This window comes from Armigeres subalbatus, chromosome 2 (assembly GCF_024139115.2).
Source record: "Armigeres subalbatus isolate Guangzhou_Male chromosome 2, GZ_Asu_2, whole genome shotgun sequence".
NCBI classification, from domain to species: domain Eukaryota; kingdom Metazoa; phylum Arthropoda; class Insecta; order Diptera; family Culicidae; genus Armigeres; species Armigeres subalbatus.
Window position 1 is genome coordinate 64654522 of NC_085140.1, and position 23077 is coordinate 64677598.

Genomic DNA, 23077 nt, shown 5'->3' on the forward strand with positions numbered 1-23077 from the left:
ATGCAGTGGTTGACGCTGAGGACGATCGGTGGCCAGCTAGTGCTTTTGCTGGTGCGGATCGGTTTCGTTCTTCTTCAACATCTGAATGGATGTTTATAAATCCGTCATTTTCCAGCCGCGGCTTCTAGGTGTATTGGAAGGAGTTTGCATAACGGCGCTAGCATCTTCTGCAATCGAATACAGCCAACGACTGAAGTGTAGTAGGTTCGGTGCAGGATTACTTCGAGAATACTTTGCCCAGTCGAGCTTTAATCCGGGTGGAAGGCGATCTACCAGCTCGACTTTCAGTGCAGCATTGTAGATAAAGTCCTGAACTCCACATGCTTCTATAGTAGAAACCAAATTTTCGACCGTTAGTGCAAACGTGACCAGCGTGTCGAGTTTTTCTACTTGTGGCGATGGTAACGACCGGATCTTCCCAATCGAAGCATGTACGATTGCATTACACCGCCAACGTTGGACGGATGGAGTAGTCGGCAGCGAACGGCTTCTAATGCCTTTCCCTTCAGGCATTTCCTAAGACGGAGCATGTTTTCCTCGTTAGAAAAACCGCACATTTGAGATGATGAAGTGTACATCGAGAAGAAGAGAGGCCAATCTTCGGGATTCCCGTAAAACTCCGGTAGGTCTCTGGATACAGCCTGGCGTGCCGCCACCTGACTTCGGTTGAGGACACACACGTTATCGTCAGCATCACGATCGTCAAACTCCGAATTTCTGAGCCCTCGAAGGTGTTGACTCGAAAGCCCGGCAGGATTCCTTCCCTGGTTTTCTTGTAGGAAAGATGGTTCAGACCAGAACTGGACGTTTGGATCGGAGGGCGCTGTTCTGACACCCGAGATTGTTGGGCCAAACGCCCCCTGTGGATCGAACGAAGGATGCAACTGGGCTCTTGGATTCGAACCCGACCACTGGTCCTGAGCCTGGTAGCTTTGAGATGAAACCGGTTGACGATGTTGCGGTTGGTTGAACTGTATTCCTGATACTGGAACTGATTGACGAACTTTGTGTTGGTGAGAAAAGTTCTCTGGAGTTGAAAATTGTGCCATCTGACACGGATCTTCAAGAAAGGACGCCGGCGGTCGACGAAATTGGACTCCTCGTGTTGCATCTGCTCGTTGATTATTTGGAAACGGCGGCGGAGGACACTGCTTCTCTGGAACTAGTATTGATCTTCGCTGGAACCGATCTTCGGGGATTGGCGTAGGAACCGTAGTTCGAAATTCACGATTCCTCAGCGGAACATCTGATCGATCCGCTTCTTGGGGTGTTGATCGTAGAGGGGGAACGAAACTCTGTAACGGGGTGTTGGTACTTGTTCCATTTGATTACTTGCGCCCGTTGGCTCATGTGGACACTTTGGACAAATCCAACTTCGGTTCGCAACGCCACCAGTCACTTCCACACAAGAAAAATGATACCACTTATCGCAACCATCACACTGCACCATTCTACTATTATCTCGTTCACTACACCATTCGCAATGACTATACCGAGTAACGTATACGCGTTGATTCGAATTTGGCGGCGCGGTGGGACTCGCGTTATCGTTGACATTCGACGACCGTATGGGATTGACGTTAGTATTGACACCAGCTTTTAATTTCGGTATGGCTCCTCTGGGACTAACATTGGCAATATCAGCATTTACCTGAGAACTTGGGGAGGGGTATTTCCTGTACCGTAGATGCATGGCTCTTGGCACCGGTTACCGTCGTCATTAAGTCCCTCGCTTCGCCTTGCGCGCTAGTCGCGATAGTGAGACTGTTGATACCGGTAACTACATCTGCATTGGTTGTTGGAGTACCCATGGCGTCGTTGGTTCCAATTGCACCCGTGGCCAAAAGCTGGCCCGCCGCAGCCATGTCCGAACTCGATTTGGAACTCGTCCTGGAATTCCTTAACTCCTTGCCGAACATTGTTACGATGATTAACGAATTTTGTAAAATGTTGGGTGGTAGTAGTAAAATCCTCAATTTTGTTAATTAACCAATCCGTTGGCGAATATATGGGTTTATTACAAAATTCCTGCCGTGTAAAAATAATTTTAGTTACATATAAAAAAAATAGGATGTATGCTTATAACTTACGTTAGTGGATACTACCACTCAACGGTGATTATTTTAATTTTTCGTAGTCGTACTGTGCGTCGTTCTAATTGTAGTCTAGTTATAAGTTTATGTAAGTATTTAATTTCATTGAGGTTTTCTTATTCCATTCTCACCTCTACTCGATTCGAGCCTCAACTGTTCCTACAAAGAGGTTCGACGACTGTTACCACCTAAGAAGAATCCGTAACCTGTTTAGCGACTTTAGGATTCACAGATTAGTTTTAGTCTTGTAATTTTGTCTTAGTCACATACTTATATTAATCAATTGCAATATTAATGCATATTTGCCACAGGAAAACCACCTAAACGCACTTGGCAGTAATCGTAGTTTTAGTTAGGATAAGCAACCTCCTAGATTTACGGTTTAGCTCTATAAGTAGATGATAAGTTTTACACTAGTAGTTCGTAAATAGTTTTAAGCACATACTTTTAAGATATAGTTCATTCAAATTGGTAGTTCATAAGTACTTTTAAGATATAATTCAATTAGATATGTAGTTCAATTTTAGCATTCCGCACTTTTGATGCACTACCGTTCTACAGACGAAGGTCAGACCACACAATAGACGCGGTTGTTTACTTGTCTGACCTTCTCTTGATCGCTAGATCTCGCACGATCCTCCGAACGTGCGATGGGTGTAGAGTGGATGAATTCCAAATTCATGTCGACTTTGCGGGGCGCGTGGGGCTTGATGCTCAAAGTAGCGCCGTCAACACTCCCTTTCTCTTCATTCTTTCTTATTTCTTCTTTCTTTCTTCTTATTTCTACCTCTCACTTCCTTCATTTTTTTTCCTTGTACGTTTTTTTGCTTTCTACTTCCGTTCCTTTTTCGTGTCTCTTATCTTCCTTTTCATACTTCTTTCTTATTTTTTTTAAATTTACTTCTTTCATTTTCCTTTCTTCTACTTTCTCCCTTTTTCTTCCTTTTTCCGTCTTCGTTCTTTTTTTTTACATATTCCTTATTCCTTCTTTCTTCCTATTTCTTATTTTTCACTTTTTACTTCTCACTTTCATCTACTCACTTCTTACTACTCGTTTCTTGCTTCTCACTTCTAACTTCTCATTTGGCATACCTGATGACCTGATGTCCCGTAGATGAAAACAAATTTTAAAATGACAGTGAACCCTGCCTTACTGGATGTGGTTACTGTAACTCGATGTGAGCATCTTGTAAAACAATGAAATACTCGAATCAGTATCTTCTCTGAATTGAAAGTCGCTTCAATATCGATTTACGTCGAGTTCACAAAACCTACTGTTTTTCAAATGTTTCAAACGGTCAAACTCTTTGATTTCCCCTTTTGTGTAGTATCGCTCGTGATGTATGACTGCCAGACAAAATACTCCTTTTGCGCGTCTAAATCTTATTTCATCCATTGAGTTAATGTAACCCGACATCTCCAAGGATTCGAAATTCCAATTATGACGGTACGGTACAAACAGCGACTGATACAAACCATGATTCAATTCATACAGCTAGTGCGGGGCTCCCTGACTGACAAACCACCAACACCGCACGAACATTAGAAGTTCGATGAGTGCAAAATCATATTTGATGCTTGGAACTGTTCCAACCCTCATCAATCACCGAACCATATGAAATTGACACCATCTTTATCGTTCGATGGATTGTGTGATGTGCTGTTTGCATCAATTTTTCCTTTCCAGGGAATCAACCATAGAAGTTACCGCAGTTCTGAACGGAAGTTCTTTACAATTGCGATGTTGAGCATCTATGTCTTGTCTATATTTCGCCGAACGTAGTTTAAACATTTGACATGCGAATATCGGAATCAGTTCAGAAGTAAAACATTCAAATGAAGGCAATCGAATGCACAAATGTGTCCCATTCATCAATTTGTTGCACACGCGACTGAGCAACAGGGTGAGCTTATTTTTTACACTCCAGGTCAGATCAAAATATGAATGCACTGTGTAATCAAGAAATTTCAGAAAGTCTGATCTGCAACATCATTGGTCAATAAATCGACGAAAATATACACGCCAAGCGCTTCCAAATAATATCAAATCTGCAATTGTGTTAATTAGAATTGTGTGCTTGTGCTTCGGTACTCAAAGTCACGATGATTTCAGAAAGGGTATAAGAATCAAATTTTCATTGTTTCACATTATTATTTGTGTGGGTACATTTTATGAACCGAAGGAGCTGTAACCCCATGATAATAATGAAAATAAATCTCTGAAACGACAGTAGAAGCAAACCTAAGAATCAAATACAATTTTAAACAGTACGAGCACCCTACTGCCCAAGAAGTGGCTCTATAAGTACGTGAGGATTGAATGAGATGATTTCATTGCATATGTATTTGGTGCTGCTTCTGGTGCAGTTCCCATAGAAAACCACCGAGAGTTGAGGGTTCAATGTTACGGAAATTGTGATGGGTTCCGATTGGAATGTGGAAAGCCGTCACGTATGACTGCAGATTGAAATGAATTTATCAAAAGTACATGTTGGATAAAGATGCATTAATATTCTGCCGTGAGCCAGATTGCAATATCCACGTAGGTTTTTTGCATTTTTTATGAACATAGTATTAAATAGGTACATCAGCGTCGTGAATTGATATCAAATAGTGTAAGATAGTACAATAGTTAGTTGGTAGCACTTGAGCTCGGAACATATGATCTACAGCTGAAAGAAAAGTATTTTTTTTATTGTCTTTATGTCTTTATTAGGGAGACTTTCAGCCCGAGGCTGGCTCGTCTCCGTGAAACAAAAGTCGTTTTTCAGTACTTAATGCTACAATATGCATTCAACTATATCCATTACATCCTCGCGAGGTCATATGATATCGTGAGGTAGTTTTGAGATATTCTTGGTAATCCAAACTGTCCTAAAGCCCGGGACTTGCGATCTACAGGTGCTTAGAAGCTCTTTTCAGTACTCACAGCTTTAATATGCATTTAAATATATTCATTACATCTCCTGGTAGGTCAACTGATATAGTATGATAGTTTTAGGATATTCTGCGTCATCCAAACTGTCTTCAAGTTCGGATTTCCTTGAATTTCGACTGGATATGTTGCTTATAAATAGGTTATTCGGCTTTCATTCACATGAAACTGTTGATAATTTTAAATCATTTCCAACGTTTCGATCCGAAAGTTAGGATCTACATCAGGGCTCGAAATTAATCAACCTGTCTATTGGAGTTCGAGTTCGGAGCTGCAAGAAAATCGTTTTTCAGTATTCAAAGCTTCAATATGCATTCAATTATATCCATTACACCTCTCGGGAGGTCAAAGAATATCGTAGGATAGTTTTGAGATTTTCTGGGCAATCCAAACTGTCCTTGAGTTCGGGACTTAAGAAATACAGCTGCTTATAAGCCCTTTTCGGTATTCAAAGCTTCAATATACATTCAATTACACTTCCCGGAAAGTCAACGGATATCGTAAGGGGCCGTACACATATTACGTAAGCACTTTTGGGAGAAGGGGGGCGTCTGTTGTTTTCTTACGTGCCATATAAATAAAAAATCATTTGTATGGGAAAAATCTTACATGGGGGGAGGGGGTCGAAAAATCCAGAAAAAATGCTTACGTAATAAGCACAGAGAAACAGACGTCTCACTTAGAACAAAATGCAATTAAAATCATCGTCACGAAAACATGTTTCGCCCAAAGCTGAAATCCCGGTGTGTGGTCAAGCGGCAACCAGATGGCGGTAGTGTGCAAACGTCAAACACAAGCAAAATCGATGAAAGCGCCATCGGTGACCGATTGACCACCTACAAAAAGTTAAATGAACCGTTAAAAAGGTGAACGATGGAACATGCGTTGAGTGAGACGTCTGTTTCTGTGTAATAAGTGTACGTAACTTAGGGGTAGTTTAACTGAGATATTCTGAACTATCCATACTGTCCTTGAGTTCGGGACTTGAGATCTACAGCTGCATAGAAGTTCTTTTCGGTACTCAAAACTTCAATAAGTATAAATTCAATTATGTCCATTTTACCTTCCGGGTGGTCAAGATAGTTTTTAGAAATTCTGGTGTTATAATATGTGTTACCTTGAATGTAATATCCTTGATTTATCTTGGTCGGTCCACCGCGCTCTTATGTCATTCACTGTGTATTTTATATGCTAAGCAATAAAACTGTCATTCCAATGTAATTGATTCAAGTAACCACCCACACGTGTACTCTGTTACTGGCCATCCGAAAACACAACAGTTGGCGACGATAATAGAACCAGTGAAGAAAAAACATTGGCTGATGCCAACCGGAACAATTAGCGTTACGTCTTGGGGCAAACTCGTCAGATTTTGCGATGAAAGTGACTTTACCTTCCGACGTGCTCTGTTGTTGTAAAGTGAGGTTATGACTACTTCTGTGTAGACGACGCGCGTGCTCTTGCTTTGTTTACGACGTACCTGCCGCTGTTGACGTTCATTCGGGAATTCTGTGTTATCTTGCTGTTGCTGGTTTGGAGTTTTTGGTGCGTTGCTTCTGCTGCTGTTGGATGTGGATGTGGAGAAATGGTGGATGTTGATGATCTTGCTGCTGCTGTTGCAGCTTCTGGAGAGGGTGCAGAGGTACTCAACAAGAAGCTACACGAACTCAACATGGTGGACAGTCCTACTCAACATAATGAATCGTCGGTGAATAAGGTAACTAACATTACTAACAAAGTTGACGAAATTTGCGTCATTGATGTATGTAACTGTAATGTTAGTCACGAGAATAAAGCTTTGTCCAAAGTTTACATACGGCTTAACGTTAATGAATCGCTAGTTAAATTTGAGGTGGACAGCGGTTCACCCGTGTCGTTGGTAAGTGCTACTGACAGAGAGACATATTTGGAAAATCTACCTCTTCATAAGACCGATGTAAAGCTGCGTAGTTACTGTGGCGGTCATATAACAGCGTTTGGTACAGTTGACGTGCAAGTGTACTACAAGAATAAGGTACAGGTTTTGGGATTATTCGTTGTTGATTCCAAGCGTCATCTTTTGTTAGGGAGAGAGTGGATGCGTGTATTACAGCTTAATTAAATTCAAGTTATGGAGAGTTCTACATCTACCGTCGATGAAATTTCATTACGAACGCCATTGTCTGAATCTGTGAAATCTCTTATCGAACAATTCCCTTCCGTTTTTGATGATTCCGTTGGAGAAATGACTAAGATACAAGCCACTTTAACCCTCAAATCTGATTACAGGCCAGTATTTCTTAAATCTCGTACGTTACCTTTCGCTATTCGTGATATCGCTGAAAAAGAGATCAATGAAATGGTTAAAAATGGGATTTTGATCAAAGTTAACAACAGTGAGTGGGGTACCCCGGTTGTACCCGTGATGAAGTCTGATAATAAAGTCCGCCTTTGTGGTGATTATAAGTTGACTGTTAATAAGCATTTATTAATCTTTTAGCTAAGCTTTTTGCTAACATGGCTGGTGGAAAGAAGTTTTCCAAACTGGATTTCGCGCAAGCATACTTGCGGATGGGTGTACGACCTGACCAGGGTTGTTAACGTTAATCAACGATTAACGCCGTTGACGTTGATTTTCTCTTGGTTTAACGTCAACGTCGTTGCGTTGAGTTACTTGGATTATAACGTTAACGTTAACGGAATGCGTTGCAGCGGTAATATACTCGTTAATGTTTATTTCATCTGCCATCAGGTCCTGCATAATCAACAATCAAATAGTTTCTAAGCGAATGCGGTTTCCATGGGACATTACATCTAGGATAGGATGCGACAAGTAGTCATTAAAAATCGTACCGATTTTCTGTCACAATCGTACCGGTTGCTGATTGGTTGGAAATGACAATCGGTTACTTCGATTGGCGGCTGCGCGTTTTTCGTAGGGCAGCATGTTGTTAGTTTGGCCGTGTTGCTGGTTCGTAAAGTTGGTATTAAGCAATATACGTGAATGTTTGAGTTCGAGTTTTTTGGCACAAAATTAATTTATATTAAACTGCAAACGCCCTATAAATTATTCTCAAAGGTTGTAAAGGTTTGAAACTGTTGATTTTAGGCATTATCATTCATTTTTCTGTCATTTTGGATCTTAAAGTCATATTTTCGCGAAAACTTCTCTCTGCTAGTCTTTCGCTTTTCTTACATAAATAATGAATGGAACGGAAAGAAAGATAACAAGTTTTGATACATGATATTTAGAAGATTTTGTACCAAACTAATTTGGGCGCACTGGCTACCACATGGTCAGAGCAACTAACTAAAAACTACAAGGCAATCTCAATTGAATTTTCACATCCTATCCTAGCATTACATGGGGCATGATTTTTTTTCTTTATCAATCATAGTTCACCGCTATGAAAATCAATTGTCATTCTGAAAGCATTTTCAATTCAAGTCAGACCACATTAGACAGAATGTGGAAGAAGCAATTTGCCAATTATTATCCACATTATCTACACATATTCAGACTGTTCAAGATGTGCGCATCAAAAGCACAGACTTTGGTTGATGGTGAAAGCAGTGGCGTAGCCACGGGGGTGGTTTTGGACATAAAACCCCCCCCAAAGTCAACATTTTTGGAAGGATTTTTTTTTTCGAAAAAAAATAATGTTCAGAAAACCCCCCCCAGACCAATTTTCTGGCTACGCCACTGGGTGAAAGATACTGCTTAATACATATGTATAAAGCCGATTTCATAAAATGGAAAATGTGCCTCAATTTCAGCTGTCCATGAAATGGTGCTCTCCTGTTTTCACTAAAATCCTAACTAGCTATAAACTGATAATAAATTAATAAAGAAATGAAAACATCATTCAGCACTATGACAGCATATATGTATTGGAAAAAGTATTTAAGTTTTTTTTTCACTTCGAATATACTGTTATCTGGGCAATGATATTTAATAGCTGAGTAATGACGGCATTGGCAGAGTATGTTCTACTGAAACGTAAATTCTGTTTGATCTCACATTTACTTCTACAATCTTTACATCAAAAGGCCTTACGGCTGAATCTCACTTATATTGATCAACAAAAACTTTTGTCTATAAAATAATAAAATCTCCCTTTTCATAAGACGAGTTTGTACAATCCTATTGAATTCCACCACTTAGTTCCACTTTCCACGTTCCACTAAAAAGCTCAAAATATTTTTCTTAATAATAAAAGTTACGGGACCAGACGACGAAACTCACTTGGCTCGATTGAAAGAAGTTCTGAAAAGATTTGCTGAGCACGGACTAAGGGTTAATGTTTCAAAATGCGATTTTTTGCAAATAGTATCGAATATTGTGGGTACGGTATTGATTCCAATGGCATACACAAGACTAAAGAAAAAGTCTCCGCCATACAACAAATGCCCAGACCTCAAAATCGTGAACAGGTCAGAGCATTCTCAGGTCTTGTCAATTACTATGGGCGGTTTCTTTGTGACCCTAGCAGCAAAATTTATCCGATTAATAACCTATTGAAGGAAAAGGTTCCATTCATTTGGGATCGTGCTTGTGAGAGAGCTTTCGAATGGATCAAGTCTGAAATACAATCTGATCGCGTACTAGTTCACTACGACACGAACTTGCCTCTGGTGTTTGCTGTAGACGCCTCACCCTACGGAGTGGGAGCGGTTCTTAGTCATTTCTATCCTGACGGAACCGAACGCCCAATACAATATGGATCGCAAACGTTAAATTTGACTCAACAGAACTATACTGCTGCTAACGCTGAATACATTCCATTACAAAGAGCCTAAACTATTCTTTCTGTATCTGGCGATGTATTTTATTCTTCCACGAGATGTAATGAGTGTGTGGTGACCGCTGTCTTCCATGACGTGGCAATTGGGCGGACTTGGTGGGACTAACTGGACGACTCAGACTGACGATCCGGATTTTCACACAGAATGAATGCTTGAACGAGTTTGATGAACTAGCGAACTGGACGGACTGGATGGAATGGACGGACTGGACGGACTGGACGGAATAGACGGACTGGAAGAACTTGTTGTGACGGATCCGGACTTCGAACACCAGAACACCAGAGCTTGATGGACAGACGACCTTGACGGACTAACGACTTTGGCGAACTAACGACTTTGATGGACAGGCCAGACAGACTTGTTGGACTTCCTTAGTGATCGAAGAACACTTCTTTGTTTTACGTTCGTCCTCTACAAACTCTCTCTCAAAACTGATTTATTCAATTTCTTTCCTGACCCGACTCCTAAGATAATATTGAACTCGTAATTGAACATTAAGTGATTGCTACGTTTTTTTTTAATGCTAATCTTATTCTCTACAGAGTGTGATTGAACACGTATCAAAATTTTGTGTAAGGAAAAAGCTACTGTCAACTGTTGATAGAAAATTTGAATGACCTTGAATATTCCAAAAACTGTGTTCCAGGAAATGTAATACTCATGGTTGAATACAGACAAAAAAATGTGACGAAAAAGGCTTTTAAGTCCCGAACTCAAGGACAGTTTTGGTGATCTATAGTATATTCAAACAATCAGCCGATATATACAAGGATAATAATTTCCTAGAGATGTGATGAAAATGGTACGTACGATACGTGTCGTAACGAATGAGTAGCGGAAAACATTAAAATCACAACTGTAGATTGCAAATCCCGTACTCAAGAAAAGTTTGGGCAATCCAGAATAGTTATTACAGGAGATGTTACTTCGAAACTTTGAGCAACAGAAGAAGCCTCAAAAGTTTGGATGATGCAGATTATAAAAAATTATCTCACGATGTATATTGACCATCCAGAAACTGTACAGCACATGGTTAACTACATTTAGAGACTTTCAGTGACAAAAGAGCTACTTCTGCACTGTAGATTTGAAGTTTCGAAATCAAGGATAGCTTGGGTCACCCAGAATATCTCAAAATTTTGACCTCCCGGGAGGTGTAATGGATATGATTGAATGCATATTGATGCTTTGAATACTGAAAAACGATGTTCTCGTAGTTGTAGATCTCAAATTCCGAACTCAAGGACAGTTTGGATTGCCTAGATGTTGTGTTGTCGGATGGCCAGTAACAGAGTTCACGTGTGGTTACTTGAATCAATTACATTGGAATGACAGTTTATTGCTTGGCATATAAAATACACAGTCAATGTCATAAGAGCGTGGTAAATCAAGGTAAATCAAGAATATTACATTCAAGGTAACACATATTATACCATTTCTCCTCCCTTAACAATGTACTGAGTACTACACGATATGTTAATTGGTTAGTTAAGACATATTCTCAAAGGTCAAGTCTATTTGGTGGCTTCCTGATTCTATTCGACCTTCTTAAGTTACCATCTTTAACTGTACTAGAGTCCGTATAATGTACGGGCCCCGATTGGGCCAATTCTTGACGCATCGCAGAGTCTTGATGAGCGCTACTAACAGGATAGGAGACACATGACTCAATTGATCGATTAGATTCAGATGTGGTATTTGGTATATTAGGTACGCACTCTTCTGGTGGCGGCAACGGTGCTGCGAACGAACGCACGCTCTGAATGTCAGGCAACAGAGGAAGAGATTAGTAATTCAATGGACCCGGTCTTAGCTGGTCAATGTGACGTTTCCACACCCTACCATCGTCGAGTTCTACCATATAGTGCAACTTCCCCATCTTTTCAGCGATAGCCCCGAACCTCCATTTCTACGTATGCGATAAGTAGTCCCTTGCTGCAACCCTATCATTTTCCTCAAACGAACGGACCTTTTTATCCTAGCCTCTACCAGAACGATCTTGTTCTCTCTTGGGTACCATTAAATCAATGCAAGACCTCATCTGCCTACCGAAAACCATCATTGAAGGACTCTTTCCCGTCACTGGATGAATTATTCTTCTGTATGCCATGAGAATGTTGTGCATTTCTTTTGGAATTTCAGACCGTGAGCATTGTAGGGACTTTATTTTCTCCTTGAATGTTTGCACATATCGTTCGGCTTGGCCATTTGTAGCCGGATGATAAGGAGCCTCCATTTTGTGAACGATACCATTCTTTTTCAGGAACTCTTGGAATAGTACAGAAGTGAATTGGCTTCCCCGATCTGTGACCAGCACCGTTGGAAGACCAAATGTGGCGAAAAAGTCACGCAATTTATCAATAGTTGTTTCGGTAGTCAAATCGGAAATTACTTTAACCTCGGGCCACTTACTGTACGCAGCTACTATTATTAGGAAATACAATCCCATGAAAGGACCCGCGAAATCAGCGTGAATGCGCTGGAAAGGCTCAGCCGGTCTTTCCCAACAATGTATTTGTACCGTCGGAGGATCACTTCTAGTTCTCGCGCAGCTTATACAATTACGTGTCATTTCGGTGATGTCCCGGTCTATCGATTCCCACCAGCAATACGATCTAGCAAGAGATTTCATTCGAGGAATTCCAAAATGCCCTGAATGCAACTCGTCCAAAACTCTTCGACGTAATGGTAGGAATAAAAACACGAATACCTTTCATCAAGCAACCGCTATGCAAACTAAACTCGCTTTGATCAACTCCAAATCGATCACGCCCCTCTACACGACGACAGATCTTCAAACATTGGATCAGAATTCTTACTGATGTATCTTTACTGGTACTCTCTTCGAGTGCTTCCACGGGAACAGGCAGTGTGCGGATCTGGTCCAACTCAATAACATCCACTTCTTCGATGCGCTTCTTGTTGACAATATCTGGGACTGGCAATCGACACATCCCATCAGCGTTAGCGTGATCTTTTGAGGGTCGATAACGGATATCGAACTGGAAAGACTGCAAATTTACTGCATAAATACGCAAGGCGGAAAGCGTGGGCAGTCCTTTCACTGGCGAAAATATCTGTGCAACAGGCTTGTTATCAGTCACAAGTACGATTTTCCGTCCAAAAAAATATTGATGAAACCTTTTGACTCCGTACACGATGGCGTATGCTTCCTTATCTACCTGTGTATAACTGCCGCTAACCGCAAGTCGAGCACATCTGTATATGGAGGCCCATATACAGATGTGCTCGACTTGCGGTTGGTAGCAGTATAGTTCTGTTGAGTCAAATTTAGCGTTTGCGATGCATATTGTATTGGGCGTTCGGTTCCGTCGGGATACAAATGACTAAGAACCGCTCCCACTCCGTAGGGTGAGGCGTCTACAGCAAACACCAGAGGCAAGTTCGTGTCGTAGTGAACTAGTACGCGATCAGATTGTATTTCAGACTTGATCCATTCGAAAGCTCTCACAAGCACGATCCCAAATGAATGGAACCTTTTCCTCCAATAGGTTATTAATCGGATAAATTAAATGGAAAGTACTAAACTCCTCTTAAACGGTTGATCGCCAGATAGTTTATATGTTCTGGGTCATCCAAACTATCCATGAGGTGCAATCAACAGCTGTAGCAGTGGTTTTTTCAATACTCGAACTTTTAATACGTATTCAACTATATCCATTGCGTCTCCTGGAAATCTCTACTGACATCGTAAGATACTTTCGGATATTCTGGCTCATCCAAACTATACTTTTATTCGGGACTACAAATCTACAGAGGCTAATAAATATTGATAAAATTTATGAAATTTGGCCACAATATTCTTTAATATGCAAAAAATGTTTAGTCCAAATTTCAGCATAATTAGTTATAGAAAACCTCCCTTACAATAATAGAAAAAAAAAACTGCTAAAGCCGTCATTTCCCCTATTTGAAAAGTTTAAATTTTTTGTAGTTTATAGATATTTATAAAATCAATCCATGTAAAAATCGATTTGCTCAGTAGTGCCAATTTACTCAGTAGTGCCGTAACCAAAAAGTGCTGATATATATTATATAATTTCGACAAATAACTTAGTTATACTGAGACCATTCGAGAAATCGTAGAGTAGGATAACAGCTTTGCAAGCATCCCACCTAAAAGTAAAATCCAACTATTCTCCGATGGTACCAAATTAATTGCATTCAACTGCACCGGCCTCGGTGTAATACAGCAGTATCAGCATTAGATCTTCGATTAGAGAACGCTTGACGAATTCCTAATTAAATTCGCTCACTTGTCTACGGAAGAGATTACAACATGCGGCAGCCTTACGTTAACCTCCGTGTGGCTTCTGGTTCACCCTTCTAACCATTCCTAACTTGTTTCCATATACCCACCCCTGACAGCAGGTACATGGCCCTGTCCAGCTACAGTGGGCCCGCCGTCGAGGATGCCTTCCGGGACAGAATCAACCCGTTCTGGCTGCAGTTTGATCCACCGTCGTCCGCCGCCCACTACACACTTGGGTTCATCTACTTTATGATGATGCTCTTCGGCCTGTGCGGCAATCTGCTCGTGATTTTGATGTTCATCAGGTAAGTGCAGTTTGACTATGTCAAAGTTTCAGCAGAGAGTTCCATTTTGGTGGAAATTGGAAAGAAAGTTCGTCCGAGCTTGATCCAGAATAAGGTATTGGGCAAGCGCATCGAAAATCTATATGCGTCGTGATAGAAATGTGAAAGTTTTACGTCCTTCGTTGCTAGGGGAGAGGAGGGCAATTTGTTCCATGAAATTATTGTTGGGCAATGTAACAATTATTACACATTGTACACATTAGAGCACTCTGTTCAAATTCGTCTCAACCAATGAGTGCTACAAATGATGGAAAACGTAATCCATCAACTGAAACACTTTGTTCCGCGGTTCGGAGCCACATCTCTATCACTTGTTTGGGGGATCTGAGGTTCCGTAAGCTTGCTCTGCCTGGCTAGATGGAGCTATGATGAGTGGCATTTGATGCTTTACGATGCCCAGCGGCAGGCGTGAGCAAAAATCGACTGGATTTATACAGACTTATGAGATTCGCTTTTTGTGTGTAGCGAACTACAAGTCACTTCTGCCACAACTTGTATTGTTTATGGAATCAGCAAACTAGTCCCGTGAAACTAAAATGACATTTCCCCACACTGGTCCCGGAGGTTCAACGCTACTGAACCCAGAACTCCACCATACTTCACGAAGGTCTGCTATCAGGCTCCGTCACAAAACGAAGTTGTGATAATTCATGATCATCATTTTAATACGAAATTATCACATTCAGCTGTAAATCGGTACATTAATACATAAGGTGTGGATATGAAAAAGCCGTTTTACCCCCGATGGTGTTATTGTACCTTAACCCCCTATATTACTTTGGCTTCTTCGACGAACCAGGAATGTTTCTGAGTCCGCGTTAAACTTCGATGAGGAAAGAAGTTCAACTTCGTTCGAAGTGCAGCTAAACTTATAAAATGATAAACTTTCAGCACCTTCGCATTTCAGTTACCTACCAGAGTGGTCCATTCAGGGCAAACGGTAAATAAATGAACGGAATAATTTCATTACAGCTTTAACTCCACACTACAATTGCATTTCCAGGAAAAAAAAGTGACGCTAATTTTCTACAGAGGGACTGACCTTGGTCAGATTAATTAGTTTAGACAGAAACGTAATAAACCATATACTAAATCAGCACTCTCAATAGCTGCAGCACATTTAGATATTTTTAAAATGACTTCCGCTCCACTGGCATTCAACCACCTACGATTCTCCTACAGTTAATTACTGCCTTATTGCAAATAGCGAACAATCTGCAGTTTTCCAGGAATTTAGTTACACCAATAATGTTACGCAACAATTAACTTGAAATGGTAAATAATAGCGTTTATGCAAGTGCAATGTGGGAATAATTTGATTATACGAAAGCAATATCCATTTAGCACCGAATGACCGAATGCTGATCCAACTCGTTTCAAGTACAGATATTAATTTTATGATTGTGGATTAAGCTAACAATCAACCATATTTACAAGCTCTTCATTCAATCAACGTGACACCAAAAATGACGATATGGATCAATCAATAAGATGTGTATATTCGAGAAAATAAATTAAGTTGTAATGCGAAATACAGTATTGACCCGATTATGTCACTCCCCGATTTTGTCTACCCCCGATTTTATCACGTTTTCGACCCGATTTTATCACGTCCCGATTTTATCACGTTTTCGACCCGATTTTGTCACCCCAAAACATTTTGTTATTCTTTTTTTTTCGTAAATAATACCACAAACAACATTGATTTTCATGAAATAACTTTCACCGCCTGTAGTTTATCACGAATGATTTCTGAGTACCTTGGAAATATTCTGTAAGCAATAAGGCAAAGACAAAGGTGCTGTTTGAACGAGATGGCTCCACAACATTTAAAGTAAAATGAATTTCCTTGTATAGACAAATCATCCGTTCTCATCGCGTCGCATCAATATAAAAGCTAGGTCAAAAAGCAACAAATAATTTTTAGATTTTTTATACCCATGACTTGTTTTGCAGTTCCAAACAATAAAAGAGATTTCATTGTACCTCCATACTACATTCACAGAGAACAGACGTTGAAGCTGAACTCGCTATGTTGTGATAACTTTTTACTGTTCATTTTGAATAACTTTGGAATGTCGACGTTATCCCGTGCATAATCAGCGCTAGCGTAATCAAAAAATGCCACTGTGCGCTAGTGTCGTTATGCATGCAAGATCATACCAGCGCCATCGTGTTGTCAAAATGAGATTGTGAGTTGCAATGTCGACGTCGGTGGCGTTGAGGTTCGGTGTGTTTGTTTACACATGTTTTGCAAGAAATTTTGTTCGAGCCTCCATGTTTGTTCTCTACACGCTTACTTCAGTTCACCCAAATATGAGTGAAGAATACCTATAATCGCCAAAAAGTGCACATACGTATTTATGGGTAAACTGACATTTACCTACTTATAGGTAAACTCGGTTCACCCATATTTAGGTAATTTAATACGAGTGATTTATAGGTGAATTTCACCCATATTTGGGTTATTTTTTCGTGTTTTTTTTTGTTTTGGACCTGAAAATATTTTGCAATAAATAATTACAACATATTTATTTTTATATAATTTATTCATCATTTAATTTAAATTGATTTTAAATAATAACAATATCAACATGAAACAGAATGAAAGACGCTCCACCCTGTTGATAACAAAAGAATGGGAATTACGCCACCGCTGCTATACTATCGGACCTTTCCGCCGACGATCCACTACGCAAAGGATTTCCACGCCTCTACAGATGATCGTTTCGTTCCAGATTTTAGCAGATTGGCTGGTACCAAATAAGTGACGATCACATCCCAGACGGAATTGATAAACTGAAAGTCACGGACGAAACAGTTATGCACAAAAATTATTTTTCTAGAAAAATGAAGCTTACCTATGAAGAAATAGACACGGCGGGGTACGCAGCTTCACGTATCACGATTTACTCTTCAGATTTCTTGCTTTTTTTCTGTCTGAGCCGAAACGGTGTGCTTTCTCGTCGATCCAACATGTATCTAGCTGCATGCAAACACTCAGGTTCCGGAGAAGATTCGTATTTTCGGCATTATCCGTCCACAACGCTGTAATCAACTTGTCTTTGAAGTATCTCTTTAGGAGCATCGATAGCTCTGCTGGCACAGAAGTCCGGATGGAGTCTGGATGCATTCACTGGTCTGGTGCACGTACAGGTCGGTGAAATCGACTCGGGTTTGATGTTATCCGGAAACGAGCATAAGGGAAACAAATCGCTGTGTGTATGCGCAGTTCCGGAAAATTAGCCTCAAGTTAATCTGAAAACAACAAATTTGATCTTTTAATAACATTAATTTTGTCCAGCAAATTAAACCTACTTACCGATAAAGTAAACAGCACGGGTTCCGCATTTCTTCGGCTTCAGCCAACATCAGTTTCTATAGATTTTCGTTTTGCCATATCGATATGTTTCTTGCCGTTTTTATTCCCAAACTGCTCGAACTCAACCGAACGTATAAAATTCTTTTCAGTATTTAGTTTTATTAAACTATTTTTCATTAAACTACATCCTCTATGTTTGGAAATTATCAATGAAGAATATCGATATTCAGTCAAGCATCAATTTTGAAATGATTTAATTTTCATCCAAATATGGGTAAATCAAGTTACCCATATATGGGTAAATCAATTTATCTAATAATATTGGTAAACTTTACTAATATTCTAGGTGAATTTCACTCATCTTATAGGTACTTTAAAGGATACCCAAATATGGGTGAATCAGTTACCTATTTATAGGTGAACTGAACTAAGCGTGTATGCTACATTCTAGCTTTATCCCAGCAAGGAAGGTTACTCTAACTTGACCCTAATGTGAGTGTAACCTGTTAGAAAGTTACTCTAATATTCTCACTAACTTTAGGGTAAAATGAGACTAAAATTAGACAGATCTGCAAACACTTTTGTTAGGTATGTTTATGTTTATTGCATGATTTGATCTGACATGTTAGTCTAACTTTAGAGTGAAGTTAGTTATGTTTCGCAGTGGGCGGTTAGGGTATTGTTAGGGTTGTTTCAGAAGGGCTTTTATGCTGATTTATTTACATCCAGCTGTCACACGAGCAAAAAGTGAATTTATTGGCTCGAAAAATATTTAAAACCAACAAAGTACACTTTTGCACCGAATAACAACTAGATGTAAATCTAAATAACTGAAGAATAGTTCAATTTATTTATAATTCGTGTTTCTATGTACATTTTCAATGAGATGTTTTTTCACTGCATATTTCATTGCATTCGCGAAGACGTGTACATCAAAATGTCGAACACATCGCTTCGTATCCGCCGATTCATCCAACCATTTGCTGAACCGTAAATAGATGATCTGCGACGTACTGCATCCGGGTCTGGCTTGGGTCCCGAAGATGGAAATCCGTGACAAGTTGGCCCCGGTGTAATGTTCGTGTTCGGATTCTGAACCAGCTTTGGCAGTGGCAAGTCGACCGGATATGTGCTGATCATGCGCGGAACTTTTGCTGACATGCCAAGAAATTTGAGCCCAAGCATCGAGTGCGCCGCTACGGACTGTTCGACAAGATGGCACACAAGGAACGCAAGAACCGCATGAAGATGCGCGGTATCAAGAAGGCCAAGGTCAAACAGGCCCTGAGGAAATACGCAAATTGCTTGGAGTTGAGTTGGGTTTGATTATAAAATTATCAACTAAAATTCAGATTATTTCACTAAAAGCTTGATTTTGTTTCACTCTTAATTGAAATTGAATTTATTCTTCAATTTTCATCAAGAAATTTGTCCAGGAAACCTTCAGCGAATTCTCCATTTAAGTCTTCATATAGGGATGTAGGAGGGAGGAGGGATAGCGAGTTTCAAACGACAATAATTTTGGAAATCTCTTCAAAGTGTCATTTGTAAACTCCTCCGAATTCATCGTAAATTTCTGCGGAATTCCTCGGGGATTCCTCTGCAGTACGCTTAATAAAATTCTTATTCAATTCCATTGCTCTCCCTTCAAAAACTACTACTACTTATGATATAGAGTGTACTACTACTTAAACTAGAAATACCTCCGGAAGTTGATCCTACTATTCCACCCGAAAATTATTGGAAAATTCATCCGGAAACAGTTAGTCGGGAATGCCGTTGGGATTCCTACAGGATTTCTTTTGGGCTTCCTTCAGGAGGTACTTTGAAAATTCCTTGATGAATTCTTCCAGGAGTTTCTCTGTAAATACCTCTAGGCGATCATCAGGGAATTCCTCCAGAAGAGCATCTAAAAATTCCATTAGCAGATACTCTGGGGCCCTCCTTAGCCGTGCGGTAAGATGCGCGGCTATAAAGCAAGACCATGCTGAGGGTCACGGTTCGATTTCTCTCAATTTTCGATTATCTTGACTACCCTGACCATAAAGTATCATCGTGTTTAGCCTCATAATATACGAATGCGGAAATGGTAACTTGGCTTATAAACCTTGCAGTTAATAACTGTGGAAGTGCTTATCTGGGAGGCGGCAATGTCCCAGTGGGGGATATAATGCCAATGAAGAAGCAGTATTTTGAGATTTCCTCTAGAAATTCATCTAAGAATTGCTCTGGGAATTTTTTCAAGAGTTACCCTAAAACCGCCTAAACATTCCATAAGAAAATTAATTTTTCCAGGAGTTCCTATATGAAATTAGTTGGGAATTCCTCCTGCAGTTCCCCTGAAAATTCTTCCAGAAGACCATCTGAAATTCCTCCAGGATAGCATCTTAGAATTCCTCGAGCAGTTCCTTTAAAATTCTCCCAAGAGTTACTCTGAAAATTCTTCCAGCAGTTTCTCTGGAAGTTCTTCTCACTCAGAATAATATGCATATTATATACATTAACTTTGCACTTAGAATTTGACCAGTGACTTTGGCTTTTAAAAAGTATGTGCAGAGCTATTAGATGCTTGCCGATTCGATCATTATAGATTATATGTGCGGCGCGAATAATTTTTCATAATTCTGCACACGGAACGCATTATGAATGATGGTCAGCCATCATTAGAAATGCATATAATTTTCAATATTGAAGCTACTGGTCGAAATCTAATAACGCTGCACATATTTTATCATTTCTGTTTTTATTTTGAAAGTAATTTCATCATTTGTCACATAGTTTTTATTTCTGTAAAAGTATTCTGCTTTTATTCCAGCGGTAGCAATATTGTGGATTGACTATTTGTAGAGCCCCGTCTGGAATGCAGCACGACGGTGCCAGAAGCAGCTGGACTCGGAAGCTCTCGACAGTCAGTCCATTCCAGGTCCTAAGATTGATGTTTTGGAGAATGGCGAATACTGCTCCTCCCATCGACGGGATCCTTTTATATTCGTGGCGTTCTCCTAGACAAGATCTGTCTCCGTGCCTGTAGCTCGTTATTCCAGATGGTGTCAATATACGGGAGATAACTATTCCTGTTGCTGGGTGCCGCAAATTTTCCGTACAAGATGCTTTTGCTGCAGCATCATGCTCTAAGCTGCAAGAGTCGAAAAGTTAGCTATGTATCATTTGGTATATATCTGTTTTGGGATTATTATGTATGAGGGTAATTTGACTCACCTTTGAATTGACATCAGCATTTTCGATGGTTTTCTCCAATTTCGTTCCGTTCTCAGTTCCGTTGTTTTTTCCTAATTCGTATGTCAATGACTGCAATGCTGCAATTCTATGTGCATCATGTAATAACTTATGTCCTCGCTTATGTCATTCATTACGGTTGCATATATTTTATATAAGACGCACTTAAAATTTAAAATCAAACTAGTTTTAAACTTCTATGCGAGTTTCGCACATAAAAATTATCATTCGATTAATTTGAGTGTAGGAATTGCTTCAAGAATTTCTCTGGGATTTTTTTAGAAGTTCTTCAGAGAATTTCCTCTTGAGAGCCTATGAGAACTTCTTTAGGATTTTGGAAATTCCTATGGTAGTTAATATTTTAATACTTCCAGGAGTTCCTCTGGAAGATCCACCAGAAGTTATTCTGAAAATTTCGCGTGAAATTCATCTGGGAATTTATTTATGAGTTCCTATAGGAATTGCTCCTAAAACTTATTTGGGATTCCTCCAGGTGTTCCTCTTGAAATGTATTTGAGAATTCCTTCAGAAATTCATCTGGGAATTCCTTCAAGAGTTTCTCCAGTAACTACTCTTAAAATTCTTCTAGGAGTTTCTTTGGGAATTCCACCAGGAGTTCCTTCGGGAATTGCTCCAGGAACTTTTTTCACTATAAGTTCAGCCATAAATTCACCCAAAAGTTGCTCAGGGAGCTCTTGCAGGAGCTTCTATGAAAATTCATCCAGGAGTTTCTCTGGGAGTTTCGCCAGAAGTTTCTCTAGAAATTCCTCTAGGTGTTATTCTGAAAACTCTTCCAGGAGTTCTACCAGAAGTACATCTGTGAATTCCTTCAGGGGTTCCTATGGGAATATTTCCAGGAGTTTCAATGGGATCTCCACTAGAAGTTCCTCAACAAAATCATCCAGAATTTACTTTAAGAAGTTCTGGAAGTTCCGCCAGGAGTGTCTCTGGAAATTCTAACAGGAATTTATTTGGAATTCTTCCAGGAGTTCCTATGTTTGTTTCGCTAGAAGTTCCTTTGGGAATTCTTCAACAAATTCGTCTGAAATTCCTCCAAAAGTTACTCTGCGAATTGCTCCAAAAATTCATTTGGGAATGCCTCCAGCAATTCATTTTAGAACTCTTCTAAAAACTCCTCCAAGAGTTGCTCATGAAAGTCCTCCTTGAGTCTCTGGGAATTTCTTCAGGAGTTCATCAAAAAAATCCTCCAGTAATTCCTCTGTGAGCTCCACCAGAAGTTCTTCTGGGAATTTTTTAAGGAACTTCCGGAGGCATTCCTGGAGGAACTTTCGAAATAATACTGGGAAAATACTTTCGAGAGGAACTTCCGTAAGAAATCCAGGAGCAACTTCCGGATGAATTCCTGGAAGAACTTCGTCGAGGAGTTCCTGGAGGATCTCTCGGAGGAATTCCCGTAGGATCTTCTACCGAAGGAATTCTTGAAGGAATGCTTGGACCAAAACTTTATGACCAATTCGTGGAAAAACTCCCGAAGGAATTTCCGGAGGAACCTCCATGGGAACATCCAGAGGATTCGCTGTAAACTTCCGGAAAGATTCATGGTGGATCTTCCCGACGAATTCCTGGAGGAACTTCCGAAGGAATTCCTGGAGGAACTTTCGAAGGAATTCCTAGAGGAACTTCCGAAGGAATTCCTGGAGGAACTTCCAAAGGAGTTTCTTGAAACTCCCGAAGGAATTCCAGGAGGAACTTCCGAAGGAATTCCTGGAGAAACTACCGAAGGAATTCCTGGAGGAACTTCCGAAGGAATTCCTGGAGGAACTTCCGAAGAAATTCCTGGAAGAACTTCCGAAGAAATTCCTGGAAGAACTTCCGAAGGAATTCCTGGAGGAATTTCCGGAGGAATTCCTGGAGAAACTACCGAAGGAATTCCAGGAGGAACTTCCGAAGGAATTCCTGGAGAAACTACCGAAGGAATTCCTGGAGGAACTTCCGAAGGAATTCCTGGAGAAACTACCGAAGGAATTCCTGGAGGAACTTCCGAAGAAATTCCTGGAAGAACTTCCGAAGGAATTCCTGGAGGAATTTCCAGAAGAATTCCTGGAGGAACTACCGAAGGAATTCCTG

The 23077-nt window shown here is 40.2% G+C and overlaps 1 protein-coding gene across 1 annotated transcript in view; it reads left to right on the plus strand.

Annotated features, from left to right (window-relative positions):
* Positions 1-23077, plus strand: part of LOC134214466 (opsin Rh4) — a 371396-nt gene that overhangs the window by 139544 nt on the left and 208775 nt on the right. Inside the window, exon 5 of the mRNA XM_062693831.1 lies at positions 14203-14391. Within this exon, the coding sequence (XP_062549815.1) occupies positions 14203-14391 (189 nt within the window). The remainder of the gene's footprint in view (positions 1-14202; positions 14392-23077) is intronic.